This window comes from Gekko japonicus, unplaced genomic scaffold (genome assembly GCF_001447785.1).
Source record: "Gekko japonicus isolate JY-2015 unplaced genomic scaffold, Gekko_japonicus_V1.1 scaffold3632, whole genome shotgun sequence".
Classification (NCBI taxonomy): Eukaryota; Metazoa; Chordata; class Lepidosauria; order Squamata; family Gekkonidae; genus Gekko; species Gekko japonicus.
Window position 1 is genome coordinate 65,293 of NW_015171609.1, and position 14,863 is coordinate 80,155.

General features: G+C 47.4%; 1 protein-coding gene across 1 annotated transcript in view; it reads left to right on the forward strand.

Annotated features, from left to right (window-relative positions):
- The window catches only part of CSRNP2 (cysteine-serine-rich nuclear protein 2), a 43,311-nt gene that overhangs the window by 15,910 nt on the left and 12,538 nt on the right, over positions 1 to 14,863 (forward strand). The window contains exon 2 of the mRNA XM_015419923.1: positions 12,242 to 12,490. Coding sequence (XP_015275409.1) covers positions 12,340 to 12,490 — 151 coding nt within the window. The 5' untranslated portion in view covers positions 12,242 to 12,339. The remainder of the gene's footprint in view (positions 1 to 12,241; positions 12,491 to 14,863) is intronic.

Below are 14,863 nucleotides of genomic sequence, written 5' to 3' on the forward strand. Positions count from 1 at the left end.
CAGCTGCACAAAGTTTGAGTCCAGTGGCACCTTTAAGACCAATGAAGTTTAATTCTGGGTATAAGCTTTCGTGTTGTCATAGGTCTCAGACTTTGCTCTATTGCTTCAGATGAACACGGCTACCCACCTGAATCTTGTCCCGGTTGTGTCCCTCTTCATCAGTTGCAGACCCGGTCCTCTGCCACGGAGCGCGTTCCTCTCCTGCAAGGCAATTTCTTGGCTTTCTAAAAGATGCTGATCTTGCACGAGTGGGCATGCCTTGATCCAGAGGAACACCTGCTCTGCAGTGGAGGCCTGCCTCTCCGACAGACAAAGAGGAGCACAAGTGAAAGCAAAGTACCAAATCCAGGATGCAGCAACACCGAGCACCTGCGGCAGAGCAGTTGTTAGGGCTGGGTCTGAGTTCAGATCTGCTCAACTGTGAAAGGCCAGTCAGTGCTTGACAGCTTGCAGCGGGCCAGTCGCATGGTGTTGCTGCGAGGGTGGATGAGGGGAGAACCATGAAGTGTCTGAAGCACAGAATGATCTATAAAAGGTGATAATCCACAGGGAGAGTCCGTTGAGACAAAAACAGGAGTTTTGGAACATCTTAAGGTAAAGGTAAAGGTTCCCTTGCTCGAAAGCCAGTCGAATCTGACTCTAGGGTTGCGGTGCTCATCTCCGTTTCAAAGCCGAAGAGCCAGCGCTGTCCGAAGACGTTTCCGTGGTCATGTGGCCGGCATGACTAAACACCAAGGCGCACGGAACACTGTTACTTTCCCACTGAAGTGGTACCTATTTATCTACTTGCAATTTCTTGCTTTCGAACTGCTAGGTTGGCAGGAGCTGGAACCAGAGACGGGAGCTCACTCCGTCATGCGGCACACTCGGGTCTTGAACTGCTGAACTACCGACCTTCCACAGCCTGCAGTTCAGCGTCTTAACCACTTGAGCCACCGCAGCTCCATTGGGACATCTTAAAGGCTAACAAAAATTTATTCAAGTGTGAGTTTCCATTGGTTTGTCTGCAAAAATGTGTGCTGGAGTAGAATTTTCTTAGTCTTTCAGGTGCCCGAAGGACCCCAGCTTGTGAATGAGCAGCGCGTAGAGATAGCAGAAGTCCTTCTGCATCTGGCAGTGACCATGTAGTTTTGAAACAAAACAGACGCCCAGTGGCACCTCAAAGACTAACAAGATTTATTCCAGCATGAGTTTTTGTGAGTCAAAGTTCACTTCTTCAGGTGCAGTGGAAATAAAATAATTTTCCTGATACTCAGAAAATTACTAAAGGGCGGGTGGGGGAAGGGGAGGATATGGTCAGAGAGTCCTGATATCACAAAACCCGGTGTGATTCTTTGTCAGGGGCTTGAATGGCTTAGGTAGTCAGACGTAACTGCTCATGCTGGAATAAATGTTGTCAGTCTTTATAGTGCAGCTGGACTTCTGTTTTGTTTTGCTGCAGTGGACAAATGTGTCTGGCTCTCTGGAATTACATAGTTTGGGGCATTCCAGTCTTGTGGATCTAGTGAGGGAAAATGAATCCGTCTTTGTCCCACTTCCTGTGGTGAATATAGACCTCTCTCTCCCCACAGACCCAGAGGGAAGAGCAAATTGGTTAGAAAACTCTTCAAGTTCCGCTGTTTGACCTTCTCTTTTGGGAGTTGTCTTCCCTTCTCTGACCTCTGCCTTTCAGATTCCTTGCCACCTCCTCCTCCAATCAAATTAACTTCTCCGAAGGATGAAGCTTTTCTCCCCCACCCCTTCCCTTTCTTCTTTCCTCCTTTGTGTAGGGCCTGCTGGTGTTTTTTTCACCAAGGGACTCCCACTGCTCAGTTATGTCCTGGCCATCGGCATTTTCCAAGCACCACATGGTTTGCCCTAAAGATATTTGGAATTCCTTTCCATAATGAGGAGCAGGTGAGGCTCTCCCTGCCTGCCGGAACATTTCTCACGTTGTGGTGGTTAAAACCGTGAAGGTTTCATTTTGCTGCCTTCTGGCTAGTTCTGCTGTCTGGCTAGTTCTGCATTTCAGGACACGGGCCTGGGAAGAGAGGAATCCATGGCCCGTTCTGCATCTAGCATTCGCTCCGTTGTTTTTCCAAACCCACACTGGAACAGAAGAAGATGCGGCTGAAAACCACATTCAGATACCCCGGGCCAATGCTGTACTGACTGCAGAGTCACCCCCGAACAGTCATAAATCTATGCAGACAGTAAAACAGCGGAGCAAATGCTAGATGCAGAATGGGCCCATTACAGCTGGGAGCTTTTTTTTAAAACGGGGGTCTTAGTATTGATCTTTAAGAGTTGAAATAAGGATTAACACCTTGATGAGAGATGTTCTTTCACTGTGCATAATATAGAATGACTTAACAATGTGGTGGGAGCCAGTGTGTCGTCGTATTGGTCAGAGTTTCAGGCTAGGGTCTGGGAGACCCAGGTTCAAATCCCCACTCTGCCACAGATGTTTGCTGGTGACCTTGGGCCATGGTACATTTTAAGCCTCACCTATGTCACAGCATCATTGTGAGAATAAAATGGAGAAGGGGAGAGTGTTGTAAGCCACTTTGGGTCCCCACGAGGGAGGAAAGTGGAGTATAAATTGAAGCAAATAAATAAATCCGCCTGAAGTGGAGTCAGACCTTTGGTCTGCCAAGGTCAGCATTGTCTCCTCTTACTGCAGGTACTTCTCCAGGGCAGTGTTCCCTGTAAGCTGTGGAGTCTTGTGAGCAAAAATTCTACTTTGTGAGCTACTGGCATTAAAGTTGTGAGCCATTTGGCTGCTGTGTAAATTAATTTGCTCTGGAGCCATCCTTCCTGAGCTAAGACAAAAATGTGTGAGCCAGAAGCTAAAAAAACTGTGAACTAGCTCACACTAACTCGGCTTAGAGGGAACACTGCGAGTTCTTTTATATCACCTAACAGTGATGCCAGCCATTTAACCTAGGACTTGCATGCAAACTGGATGCTTTACCGATGAGGTTACAGTCTCCCATCCAATGGTGATGCTTTGTTTGAGACCTGCTCAGGAAGCAGCAGCAGGCAGGATGCTCCTTGACCTCTTAAGGAGCTCAGTGGCAAATCTTCTATTTGCTTGATAAGCTGCAGCATGATAAATTATCACTTGCAAGCAGGGGAACATGTCCATCTAGCATCATGTGGTGTTGCTGAGAACAGCTGAGACAGAAGTCCGAGAACTTCATCCACTGCACCTTTGAAACTGAATTGTGGCTTTCTCTGAAACAGCGGCGTGGGTTCTGATTGCAGCAGCACAAGCCTCTCTAAAGGTTGCTAGGAAAGGACATACACATGCTAGATACCAAGCCAGAAAAGCGTTGTGTGCTGTTGTTGCTTTTACAAGATTAGGAAGTCGGGAAGTGTCAACCACATGAGTGAGAACTGCAGAACATAAAGGTTTTAGACTAGGCCAGACTGTCGTCACAGTCCCTCCAAGCTTTGAAATTTAATCCCACAGAGACTTCCTTCCAGCACAGAACAATGTACAGGAGACCACAGAGGGGACAAATGTACTTCTCTGTCCCGAATTGTTTTCAGACCAGGGTTTTAATGAGTGTCACTGAAAGGAGGTCAACCCACTGAAGGTGGGGGAAAAGCAGCAATAAGTGTGATAGTCTTTTTAAAAAATTAATATACCTTGTTTTTCAGGCTGCAAACTCAATTTGCTGGGTGGCTTCCTTAAGGCTCATAGCTGCACACAAGTGCTTTCTTTCTTCCCACCTGTTTCTCGCTATAGTAGGAAGGAAACTTTTGGAAAGGGATTACAAATTGTTTGGAGTGATGCGAGAGGCATTCGAGAGGGTGAAGAGGGGTGGGCTAGAGGGGAGATGTGCCGTGTTTTGAATTGGAGTCCCAGATAAAGCTGGGAGGAGCAAGGCCTCGACTGCTGCCAAAAGGTGAGGAGTCCCTTTTGCCTTTCCGTAGGCAGCACCTACCCCTCCAGCACCCAGTTTGCAGTCTGGCTGAGCCAGCACTGTGTGTGCATGCAGGGCTAGTTCCTGCCCAAAATTAAAGTCACCCAGGTTCCTTTGTATGTTAAAAAATTGAGTGACACTCGGGAAAGTTGCAGCGGGGAATTAGGGAGTTGCCAAGCGCATCATGGGTACTGTCTGCTCAGTCCCCTTCTTTCTGTGCAGAAGAAGCAGAAATCTCTTGGGGGTTTTTTTTGGGGGGGGGATTTCAGGTTGGGGAGGGTGGTGGTGGTTTCAGTCCATTACTTCTGAATATTCAGACGTGGGATTGATGTGTGTGACTGAGAATGTCCTCTCGGGTGCTCTGTTAGAGCGCAGCACCCGCTTCCTACCCCAGGAAACTCAGCTGCACAGCAGCCAGGATCCTCTTGCCGCCGCCGCCGTCTGCCACAGCTGGCGGGCATGTTTCTTTCAAGCCCATTTGTTCGGCTTTGTTGCTATGGGAACGGTTGCTAGGGCTTTGAAGGGAACAGGCAAGTGCAGAGGGGAAGCAGGCAGGGCTGGTCTGGGTGGGTGGTGGTCTCACAGGAGCGTAGGCCTGTTCCAAGGAAGGTGAGATTCTGCATGCACGGCACGTGGAAAGGAGGAGCCCGGTGGCAGGGGGTTGTTAAATAAACTTGTGATGTAGCGGCTTCGCGGCTTCTCGTGTTCTGCTCTGGGTGAAGTGGTACCTTCCTTCAAACTCAGCCATGACTCCCAAGGATGGAGTTCCAGCCTCCGCAAAGGGGTTTACTGTGTGATCCATTGTCTTTGGGGCTATTTTCCCAGCTGCTTTAAAGGTTAAGAACCTGGCTGGTGCTTACGAGCAACTGGTAAGAGGCTGTATTGGAAAGGCTTTGGGAGTTCCTCGCCCGCCCCTTCGTCGCTCCTCTTCAGCGTGTCATTTGTCTTGGCCACGTCCTTTGAGGGTGGCAGTCGCCTCTTTTCCTAAACTGTTCCTTTTGCTTGTGTCCACCACCCGCCCCATTAGCGTTTCCTGGGGGAAGGGGGGGGGAGGCTTTTAAAAAATTTGTTTTTGTGGGCAGCAGAGTAGAGGCTCTTTTGGACGTGATGTAAAAGTGTTAGCCGGATTCCGGCATTTGGGTGTCTGGAGGTAAGCTGCTGTAGAGCTTTAGGGTTCAGGTTTTGGGCTGGGTTTAGGTATAATACACGAATGTTGTTGTTTTTAATGTTCCATGTTGCTCTCCATCTTGAGCCTTTCAGGATGATGTGGACCAGGAATCCCAGTGAGCAGAGATGTGTAAGGAAAGTAAATCTGTATGCACTGCATAGTGCGTTCATTCTTCCTAGCTGTCCCGCCAGGCCATCAGGTGAGGCGGTGGATGTCTTCACCATCTCGACCTCCCCTGCCCATAAATAAGCTGCAGATTACTATCCTGCTGATGTCTAACAGGAGGCATATTGGACTGCTCTGGAGCAATGTATGTTTCCTTACTGCCATCCTGTTTCTATTTGACTGGTTTTTAATTGTATATTGATTGTATTTTATTTGTGTTGTAATCCGCCCTGAGCCCACTGTGGGATAGGACGGGATATAAGTATAATAAATAAAATAATAAAAATAAAATATATAATAGAGACAATCTAAACATTTGTGTGCTTCCTACATGTATGCGGGGACGGCTGTAGTGTGAAAGGGCTGCTTCAGTTGTAACCACATCCCAAAGACGAACATCTCATTTCTCTCTCTGTCTCTCCCTTCCTTCCCCCTCCCATATTCTTGACCACTAAAATTAGATGGGCAGAGCCAATATGGTGGTAGTTTTTTTTTAATTTTATTTTTTAAATCACAAGACTCCACTGCTTGCTTTGTAGCGTGGGAGCTTTTACAAGAAGACAGAACCAAGAAATCCTAATTAATTTTTGTGGGTCCCCCCCCCCATATTTCTGGCTTTCAAACAGCCTCCTGTCTCAACTGATAATCAGAAGCTGGTCTCCCAGGGGAGAGGGACCACATCAGTTCCGGCCAGTACTCTTTCAAGAGCAGCCTGTGGAGAGGTTGATATGTGTAGGGTGGGGGGAAGCGCCCTGTGGCAATCACAGCTTTACCTGAACTGTTAACTGTCTGTGCCGAAAAGGTTGCCTGGTCTTTTAACTTGACTCATTTTGGGGCTCTGGCTACTGGCCTCCAGGAAGGGAAGGAATATGTGGGCTTCAGTCTCCTGTTCTGCAGAGAGCTGTGCTTTCTGGCAACAGCCAGGCTGCAGACAAATGAATGACGGTACTGCGTATTTTAAGAATAGGGCCTGTTGCTAAATCGGGACTTGCAGCCCGCATTTGTAGCACACGTGGCTTGCCCAGAAGAAAAATAGTAATGTTGCAGTGTTTGTGTCTGGATGACTTTGTGCCATAGGCCAGTGCAGGGACAACTCTGAGGCCGGCCTTCTGCTGTTCTTGTGACTGCTGAGAAACAATTCAGGTGGGGGAGACAAGCCCGGCCACCACCCTGTGGGTTTGTTGCACACATCTCTCTCTGTGTGCGCGCATGTGCAATCTGAGTGTTTTCCAGCAATCCATTTGGCGCTTGCTCACTTAGAGAGATGTAAGCTCTGATTTCCCTCTAAAGAGCCCTGAAGGGTTTGGACACTTCTGCCAAAGTGGGGCTCATCTGACTTTTTTTTTTTTACCAACTTTCTCTTAATGGAAAAATGGAACATAATCTCAGAAGCACCTCCCCCCTTCCATACACACACACACTGCCTCACCTCATAGGACAATAATGAAGCATAACGGGGACATGGAGGGTGGGAATGGTAAAGTGACTATGCATTTCTTTGCATGTGAGTTTAAGTCACGAGTATCACAGCTGGTGGCTTAACATTGGTAAGGGCTTGGGACCCAGCAAGGATTTCAGCTCTCCCTGTATGCTGTATGCATGATAACACTGCCATACAAGAAGGTGTCACTGTTCGACCACTATGACTCCTCTGTGTAGTTGGAAAGGAATCCTCAGGGTCACAGTCTCTCATAATTAAGCATGTTCTGCAGTATTGCCTTGTATACTACTTTTGTGAGGTGTTTCTGGGGAATGTCATAGGCAATGTGTGTTCTACATAGAATCATAGAGTTGGAAGGGACCTCCAGAGTCATCTAGTCCAACCTCCTGTACAATGCTGGGAATCCACAAATATCTTCCCCTCCACACACCCAGTTACCCCTGTCCCATGTTCAGAAGATGACAAAAAAACCCTCCAGGATCCCAAAGTGGCAATCAGCATTTCCCTGGGCGTGTAAGAAAGGGCCACAAGAACTAAGCACTGAGGCAACCCTGCCTGCCCTCCCTTTCATGTTCTGCCTAAGTTCACAGAATCAGCATTGCAGTCCAGGTGACCATCTAGCCTCTGTTTGAAAACCTCCAAAGGAGAACCCACCATCTCCCAAAGAAGCCTATTCCACTGAGGAACCGCTCTGTCAGGAAGTTCTTCCTTAATGTTTAGCTGAAAACTCTTGTGATTTAATTTCAACCCGTTGGTACTGGTCCGACCTTCTGGGGCAACAGAAAACAACTCCCCCACCATCCTCTATGTGACAGCCTTTCAAGTACTTGAAGATAGTTCTATCAGGAAGAGACTTCCTGAGGTTTCTTTCAGCAGCCCCAGCACCTCTTGTCCCAGTGCTTGCAGCTTTTGTTCCTTGCCTGCTAGCATCCTGCTTGCTAGGGAAAGGAATGGTTCACTGTCAATTCTGAAGGCTTGTTTTATCTTTTGTGCACATGCTACAGGTATAGGGGAAAAAAGCTCATGTGCCATGACTCTGCCTTCTGGTCACTTCTGCCTGTTTTTTGCCTCAGTGTTGGCAAAATCATCAGAGGTGGCCCTTGGTGCTGAGAATACTTCCACGTAAAAGGGGAGCAGTGGCACAGTGGGTATATCCCACTGTCTTAACATCTGAACTCTGCTAGTTCGAGCCCCGCGCTGGTGTGAGCAGCCAGCCTGTTGTCCCCAGCTCATCGTCCACCCAGCAATTCGAAAGCTTCGGCGAGTAGATAAAATGGGAACCACTCCATAGAGAGGGTGGGCACACCAATCTCCCTTGTGGGAGGGTGTTAGCTGACGGTCGGGACTTCCTGGTCGAGGTTCGGAAAAGGCGGTAGAACTTCTCGGCAAAAAAAATCCCTGCAGTGGATGTTTCCGGCCAGGCAGTGGCAGTGTGGCGATTTGACATACGGGTCCTGAAACCTCGTCGACAAGCAGCCGTTCGGAAAATGACTGAGCCAAGCCAGAAGACGTTACACCGTGCAGTGACAGCGTGTGCAATTAAATGAATATATGTTGTCTTCCCTGTCCCCTATGAACGTTGTTAGTCCCCTGTCTAAAATGTGTAACTGTACATCGCTTTGAGCCCACTGGGGAAAGTGATTAATAAATTGAAATAATAAATTAATAAATTGAAAGTATAATAATAATAATAATAATAATAATAATGTAGCACTTGTTTTGCTGTTGGGTTCATGAGGAACCCTTTTTCCCCTTGGCTCTACACTCCATTTTAGAGTACTGGATGAAGAGCAATAGGTGGTAGCAGGGAAGTTGGATGTATACCTTTTTTGCACTGAATTCATGAGTTAAGGCTCACTTATCTAGGTCATTCCATTGGTTGCGCCCATTTAAGCCTTTTGAAGGGAATATTGTGACTTGTGCTTCAGGGTTTGATCTAGTCTCCCACTGTTGGGAGATTAGATTGGCAGGATCATCCCACTCTAGCCTAATGCTGGGTGTCTGATGCCAGCCCTGATTTGAGACTCATGCCGGCCATCACAAAAAGTCACGCATGCCTTTATAGGTGGCATTCAGCTGCCACCACACACTAAAAAGATGTAGACATTGTGTAACAGCGCCACTGGCATAAACAAGTATATTCCTTTGTGGATTGTGTGGTACGACTGTTGCAATCTCCCTTTTGGCTTCCACTTTGTTAAAGCCAAAGACTTGGTTTGTTCAGTATCCCCGTTTTGTCGTCTTGAGGAATTTTGCATGTGCATGAATCTTTTTCTACTGGTGTCTGCTCAGTGCACAAAAAGCAAGACCAGATTTAATCACTGGGAGTCAGCTGAATGCATACATACCGCACATGTCTGGCCTGTAAACGTGTTCAGGAATAGGAGAGAAATTGGTATCTTCGGAATCTTGATGCCCTTGTACAAGAACAGCTTGCATGCAGGGGGTCTAGAATTCTGCCTACAGCTTTAGAAAAAAGGAATAATTTTGTGCTGGAAGCAATGAAAATTAAGTGGGCTTACGTGAACTTTGATACATCTAGTTTGTTTGTTTTCCCTCCAGCTATCCCAGATTTTTATTATTATTTTCAATTATTTTCAATTTGTATCCCGCCTTGTCGGCGAACTGGCTACAGCCTGCCATTTTCTAGCTTATTCCTTTCAGGCAAGGAGCGAAGGGGTTGCACTTTTAGAACAGTGGTGCTCCACTGCTCATGAAGAGCCATGTTCACAATTACTGACCACCAAGACAGCCACATGGCTGCTGTATTCCCTGCACACCCCTCACAAGACAGACTTTACGACACAAAACCGCATGCAGGCTTACAAGTTCTCCAGAGCCCTTTGTCAAGCTGGATATTTTTAAAAAATAATGTTTCCCTGTGTTAAAGTTCCCCTCAGGTTGAATGCTCATGCTGCAGGAGAAGGGGTAGTTAGAGCTTCTCTCTGTGCTGACCTTTCAACTGGCAGGGCATTTTGTTTTCTCGGTTTGCATTCAACAGTGATAGGCCCCATTTCACCACGTCAGTCAGCTGCCTCCTACCCAGGCCTGCTGCATTGTCCCAACCTTGATATGTAATCGACAGGTTTGTGTTGTGCTTTTAAAAATAAAATATCTTGGGTCTATTTTAATGATGAGATTGCCCCAATTACTGAAGAGCTCCCTTCACTGCCATCCCTAGCATGGAGCTCACAGCACAGGGAGGCGTGCCGCTCACCCATTCTTAGGTCCCTCTGGTGGTTTCCAGGTGGGAACCACATGCTACCCACAAGCCCCACCAGGCAATGGCCTTGCACACTTTTCTGGAACATGGGGCAGGTGCCACATTGGGGAGCTGTGCTTGGAAGAGCCCAAGGTGGCAAGGCAAAGAAAAGTGGCAAGGCAAAGAGCCTCTGAGTGAGCAACAGAGCTGTAGAATCCTGGAGTGATGTAAGTTAAGGGCAAAGGGCAAGGCCTGCAGGCTATAGAAGGGTACTTGAGTATGTGCAGAATGACCACTCCCTGGTCTCTGTCAAAAGTTTCACCCATCCCTAAGGATAGGTTATAACTGTTTGCTAGAAGTGGCCCATGTATCTTGGCAAGGGGGGGGTGTTACTGTTTTTTGGGAGCTTGTGATGGTAGGGAAGGAACTGCCCTGTTTTAGAGACTTGTGTTCCAGAGAACACTTACGGGAATGGAGATGCGTAAGCCTTGGCTGTACATAGTTAGATTTAAGTGGCCGAAAGCAGGGATAGCCTTCAGAATACCTGTAGAGCTTATAGACTGGGCCAGTTTGGTGTAGTGATTAAGAGCACGGACTCTAATCTGGGAGAACCAAGTTTGATTCCCCACTCCTCCACGTGCAGCTGCTGGTGTGACCTTGGGTTCTCTCAGAGCTGTTATCTCAAGGGCAGTTCTCGAGAGAGCTCTCTCAGCCCCATCTACCTCACAGGGTGTCTGTTGTGTGGAGGGGAAGGGAAAGGCGTTCTGAGCTGCTCTGAGATGCCTTCAGGTAGTGAAGGGCTATGTATAAATCCAGTCTCTTCCTCCTCCTCCTCCTGCTGCTGCTGCTGGCAAAGTCTGGTGAGTTTTGGAGTCACTCATGTTTTCTTCTTTCTCCCATGTTAAGTTGCTTAACAGTCTAAGACTCAGGCTCCAAGGATTGTCTGGTTCACTGGTTGGCAGTATGCAGCTCTTTGCAAGCATAGAACCATAGAGGCATAATTCAAAGTTGTGTGTAAATGATTCCCTCTCACCCCTCAAAATTAAAAGCATTTTCTTGCTCTTATGCAGTAGCATGCTACCAGTGTTCCCTCTAAGCTGAGTTAGTGTGAGCTAGCTCACAGTTTTTTAGCCTCCGGCTCACAGATTTTTGTCTTAGCTCAGGAAGGATGGCTCCAGAGCAAACTAATTCATGCAGCAGCCAAATCGCTCGCTCACAACTTTAATGCCAGGAGCTCACCAAGTAGAATTTTTGCTCACAGGACTCCACAGCTTAGAGGGAGCCTTGGCTGCTAAGTACCCTATAAACTGCTGTCAGGTGCCTTGTATGAAAGCATTACAGATTGTGCAAAGAACCATTAGGATTATTGCAGTGAACTTGAGCATGCGCTTCCTACACCTCAAAACCTATCTGTATGGGATGGCCCCACAGCACGCAATGGGTTAGAGCCTAAAGCAAAGAGAGGACTCCACCCTTAGTGGGAAGGAACTTTGGGACCCAATCCCTAAGATGCACATCCTTGTGCCAGACGTAGATGTCTGGTGTCAGAAAACCATCTCATCCAGGGATGCAGTTGGCCACCGACAGTTGATGTGTGTGGGTGTGAGTGTTACAGCGCAATCCTAAGCACCCATCCAAAGCCATTGACCTCACAGAGTGTAACTACTCTTAGGCTGGCTCTGTTTGTGTGCAGAATGGGGGGAGCAACTCGGATATGGAAGATGCTTCTCTGAACTCGTCTTTTGGGTTCTATTATAGGAAGGGGAAGCTGCTAGTAGAGCTGTTTGAACCACCATTGTGGAGGGAGGAGAGTCAGCAACAGGCTCGGAGTCTGCGCTGCCTCTCTTCCCTGTGTGTGTGTGTGGGGGGGGAGCTTTGTGTAGGCTATGCAGACTGAGGAATTCCTTTCCCATGCCTGGCTTTCCAGAGCACTGGCTCCTTTGTGGGTGGCCAGAAGCTGTGGGTGGATGGACTGCCTGAAAGAATACAGATGGTTGAGTGAAAAGAGGGCTCTTGCTTGAGAAGCAGACTTGGGAGTTTCATATGTCACAGTACTGAGCTTTATTTTAGTGCTAAGAAAGTGATGGGGAAACCAGCAGGGGCACGGTCCCTAGATTGAGTCTACTAGCTGCATTGCTTTCATGCTGTGGCTATTTTTTTTTTTACACTGTCTCCCCCATTTCCTCCACTTATCGTCCCTTATTAGGTACCTGGCAAATCCCATCGGCAGGGGCTGGGGCCAAAGGCACGGTTCCTAGATTGAGTCTACTTGCTGCATTGCTTTCATGGTGTGGCTATTTTTTTTTACACTTTCTTTGTCTCCCCCATTTCCTCTACTTATCATCCCTTATTAGGTACCTGGCAAATCCCATCAGTAGGCCTGGAGTTGAAGATCTTCCGTTGACACTAGCCCCCTTTCTGTTCTTTGGCTCTCCATGCGAGCCAGAGACCAATGGATGCCATCGCAAGCGCCAGCCTCAAGAGGAAATTTGATGATGTGGACGTGGGTTCACCCATCTCCAACTCTGATGATGAAATCTCCAACAGCGACAGTGCAGACAGCTGCGACAGCGTCAATCCTCCCAACTCTACCGGCTTCATACGTAAGTGGCCTGGTCACGAGGACCTTTGAAATGCATAATACTCTGTTTGGGATATCAGTGTTAAACCCCCAGCTGTATTTGCACTAGACTTTACCTGTTGCAACAGCAGATACTTGCAGACATCCCACTTAGTTGGCGCTTTTTCCGTGCTGAACCCAGTTGAATAGCATACCACTGTGACAAGAAGTTTACAGTGAAGCCAGTGGCAGTGGCTTTTGGAGTTCAGAGTGACTGCATCTGGACAGGACAAGCCGCCTACCTTTAAAGCCCTATACGGCCAGGGGCCAGCATACCTCCGGGACATCCTCATATGAGCCCTGCAGAGCACAAAGCCACACCTTTTGGTAGTCCCTAGCCTCAGGGATGTCCGACTTGCCTCGAATAGGGCCAGGGCCTTTTTCACCATGGCCCCCACCTGCTGGAATGAGCTCCCGTATGCAGGATTTATTACAATTCTGCAGGGCCTGTAAGATGGAGCTCTTCCACTGGGCTTTTGGTTGAGGCCATCCAGGATGTCAACAAAAGATGTCAGAAAAGAAAGTGGCCTGGATCTGAATCGCCATCTAGGAACCCACACTTCTGTTACATCTAAATTATCGAGACATCTGACCAAATTTTTACACAGTATTTTATGATCTATGTTGTTTTAACTTGTTGTTTTTAATTGTACTTTATTGTATTAATACTGATGGAACCCGCCCTGAGCCCACTTTCGGGGCAAGGTGGGATACAAGACCAATAAAATAAATAAATAAATACATCGTTTTTCTCAAAGGGCAGCATCATCCCTACTACTTCTTCAAACTTTGTGTCTGTAATTCAGCTCCCTCACACAGAATGGAACTCTGACTCTGTAATGACTGTGATCGGAGCATTTTGCATAACTGGCAACGACAAAAGTAGTGTTGGCTCTTGGATCTGGGACCTTACAGGGTTGGAAGGTCTGACGTCTAGGTATGTAGAACAGGTTTCAACTTTCCCTGGTGTGTCCAAGGAGAAGATGTATTCACAGGGCTATCTGCTTTTTTCATCGTGTTTATTCCCTCAACAAATTAACCAAGGAAGTGCCAATATAGTATTTAGCAAGGAGTTTCATGGCCCGCAGTTTTCTTGATTGACCATTTTCCTCCCCTCATAGGACATTAAATATACCAATAAATGGTCGCAGTGGATTGAAATGCTCTGGACTGAGTTAGCTGTTACGGGTTCACCCATTTAACAGGGTGGTATTTGTTGTTGTTCAGTAGCACAGTCGAGTCCGACCCTTCGCGACCCCATGGGCCAGATCACGTCAGGCCTTCCTGTCTTCCACCGTCCTCTGAAGTTTGCTCAATTTCATGTTCGTTGCATCGATGACACTGTCTAACCATCTCATCCTTTGCCGTCCCCGTCTTCTTTGACCTTCAATCTTTCCCAGCATCAGGGTCTTCTCCAGGGAGTGCTCCCTTCTCATTTGGTGGCCAAAGTATTTGAGCTTCAGTTTCATTATCTGGCCTTCCAGGGAACAGTCAGGGTTGATTTCTTTGAGGATTGACTGATTTGTTCTTCTTGCAGTCCAAGGGACTCTCAAGAGTCTCCTCCAGCACCATAGTTCAAAAGAATCTATTCTTCGGCGCTCGGCCTTCCTTATAGTCCAACTCTCACAGCCATACATGACTACTGGGAATACCATTGCTTTGACCATGCGGACTTTTGTTGGCAGGGTGATGTCTCTACTTTTTATCATGCTGTTTAGGTTCGCCATCGCTTTCCTCCCAAGGAACAGGTGTCTTTTAATTTCATGGCTGCTGCCACAGTTTGCGGTGATCTGGGATCCCAGGAACGTGAAGTCTGTCACTACTTCCACGACTTCCCCTTCTATTTGCCAAGGAGTGATGGGACCGGATACCATGATCTTAGTTTTTTTGATGTTGAGCTTCAAGCCCACTTTTGCGCTCTCCTCTTTTACCCTGAGCAAGAGGCTCTTTAGGTCCTCTTCACTTTCTGCCATTAGAGTGGTATCGTCTGCATATCTGAGGTTGTTGATCTTTTCCCCAGCAATCTTAATTCCCGCTTGTGATTCATCCAGGCCAGCATTTCGCATGATGTACTCTGCATATATATTAAATAAGCAAGGCGACAATATACATCCTTGTCGTACTCCTTTTCCTATGCTAAACCAATCAGTTGTTCCATATCCGGTTCTAACTGTCGCTTCTTGGCCCTTATACAGGTTTCTCAAGAGACATGTGAGGTGGTCTGGTACTCCCATCTCTTTAAGGACCTGCCATAGTTTGTTGTGATCCACACAGTCAAAAGCTTTAGCATAGTCAATGAAGCAGAAGTAGATATTTTTCTGGTACTCTCTTGCTTTCTCCATAATCCAGCGAATGT